The sequence below is a fragment of the Corvus brachyrhynchos genome, unplaced genomic scaffold (assembly GCF_000691975.1).
Source record: "Corvus brachyrhynchos isolate BGI_N302 unplaced genomic scaffold, ASM69197v1 scaffold319, whole genome shotgun sequence".
In the NCBI taxonomy this organism is placed as follows: domain Eukaryota; kingdom Metazoa; phylum Chordata; class Aves; order Passeriformes; family Corvidae; genus Corvus; species Corvus brachyrhynchos.
Window position 1 is genome coordinate 2,172,566 of NW_008246065.1, and position 675 is coordinate 2,173,240.

The 675-nt window shown below is 57.6% G+C and overlaps 1 protein-coding gene across 2 annotated transcripts in view; it reads right to left on the reverse strand.

Annotated features, from left to right (window-relative positions):
• The window catches only part of EMX2 (empty spiracles homeobox 2), a 6,834-nt gene that overhangs the window by 5,715 nt on the left and 444 nt on the right, over positions 1-675 (reverse strand). The window contains exon 2 of one of the 2 annotated variants that reach the window (XM_017746856.1): positions 1-250. This exon is cut by the window's left edge and continues 222 nt beyond it. In XM_017746856.1, coding sequence (XP_017602345.1) covers positions 1-160 — 160 coding nt within the window. In that variant the 5' untranslated portion in view covers positions 161-250. Of the gene's footprint in view, positions 664-675 lie in introns of those variants that run through there. The other variant, XM_008643188.2, reaches the window with a different exon arrangement.

The following is a 675-nucleotide window of genomic DNA, read 5'->3' on the forward strand; positions in this document are numbered from 1 at the left end:
TGGAGTGGAAGCCGTGGAGAAAAGGGTTCATCGGGCTGGAATTGGCATAGCTGAGCGCCGCCGGCCGGATAGGATCCTCGGAGCGAGACGCGGGCAAGGGGCTGTCTTTGGCCACCAGCGACTCGATGGTGAAACACCGCTTGGGTGTGGGCTGAAACATGCTGCCGCGATGAGAGTCCCCGACCCAATCTCTGCCCGTCTCTTTCTGGTGCGCGGGAGACGATCCGGGGAAGTTTGCAGCAGGGAGTGACTTGAGGAGGGATAGATACACACATAAATAGACAGGGGCTGGAGGAAAAGGAGGCAGCGGCAGCCAGCGGTGCCCAAAAGGGAGACACACACACGCACCACGCACACACTCACACAAAAAAAGTTGCTGGGAGAAGTTTCCCTCCTGCAAGGAAAGGGCGGTCGCGCCCCCCCCTCCCCCCCTAAGTCCAAAGACAATCCATGGATGTGATCGGCCCCTTCACAAGTTGTGCAAACGATTTGTTAGTTCATGAGCCTAATTAGTGCTGGGATCACATAAACAGCTTCCTCTGAAGCCTGGTAAATGGCTTGATGATTGGTCGCTATTACTCGCCTTGAGGTTGAAGGGGGAGACTCTTTAAAGTGCGTCAGAGGGGAGGCGAGCGCCGGGCAGCGCCATCGGGAGGGATGGAGCCGCGGATCGGA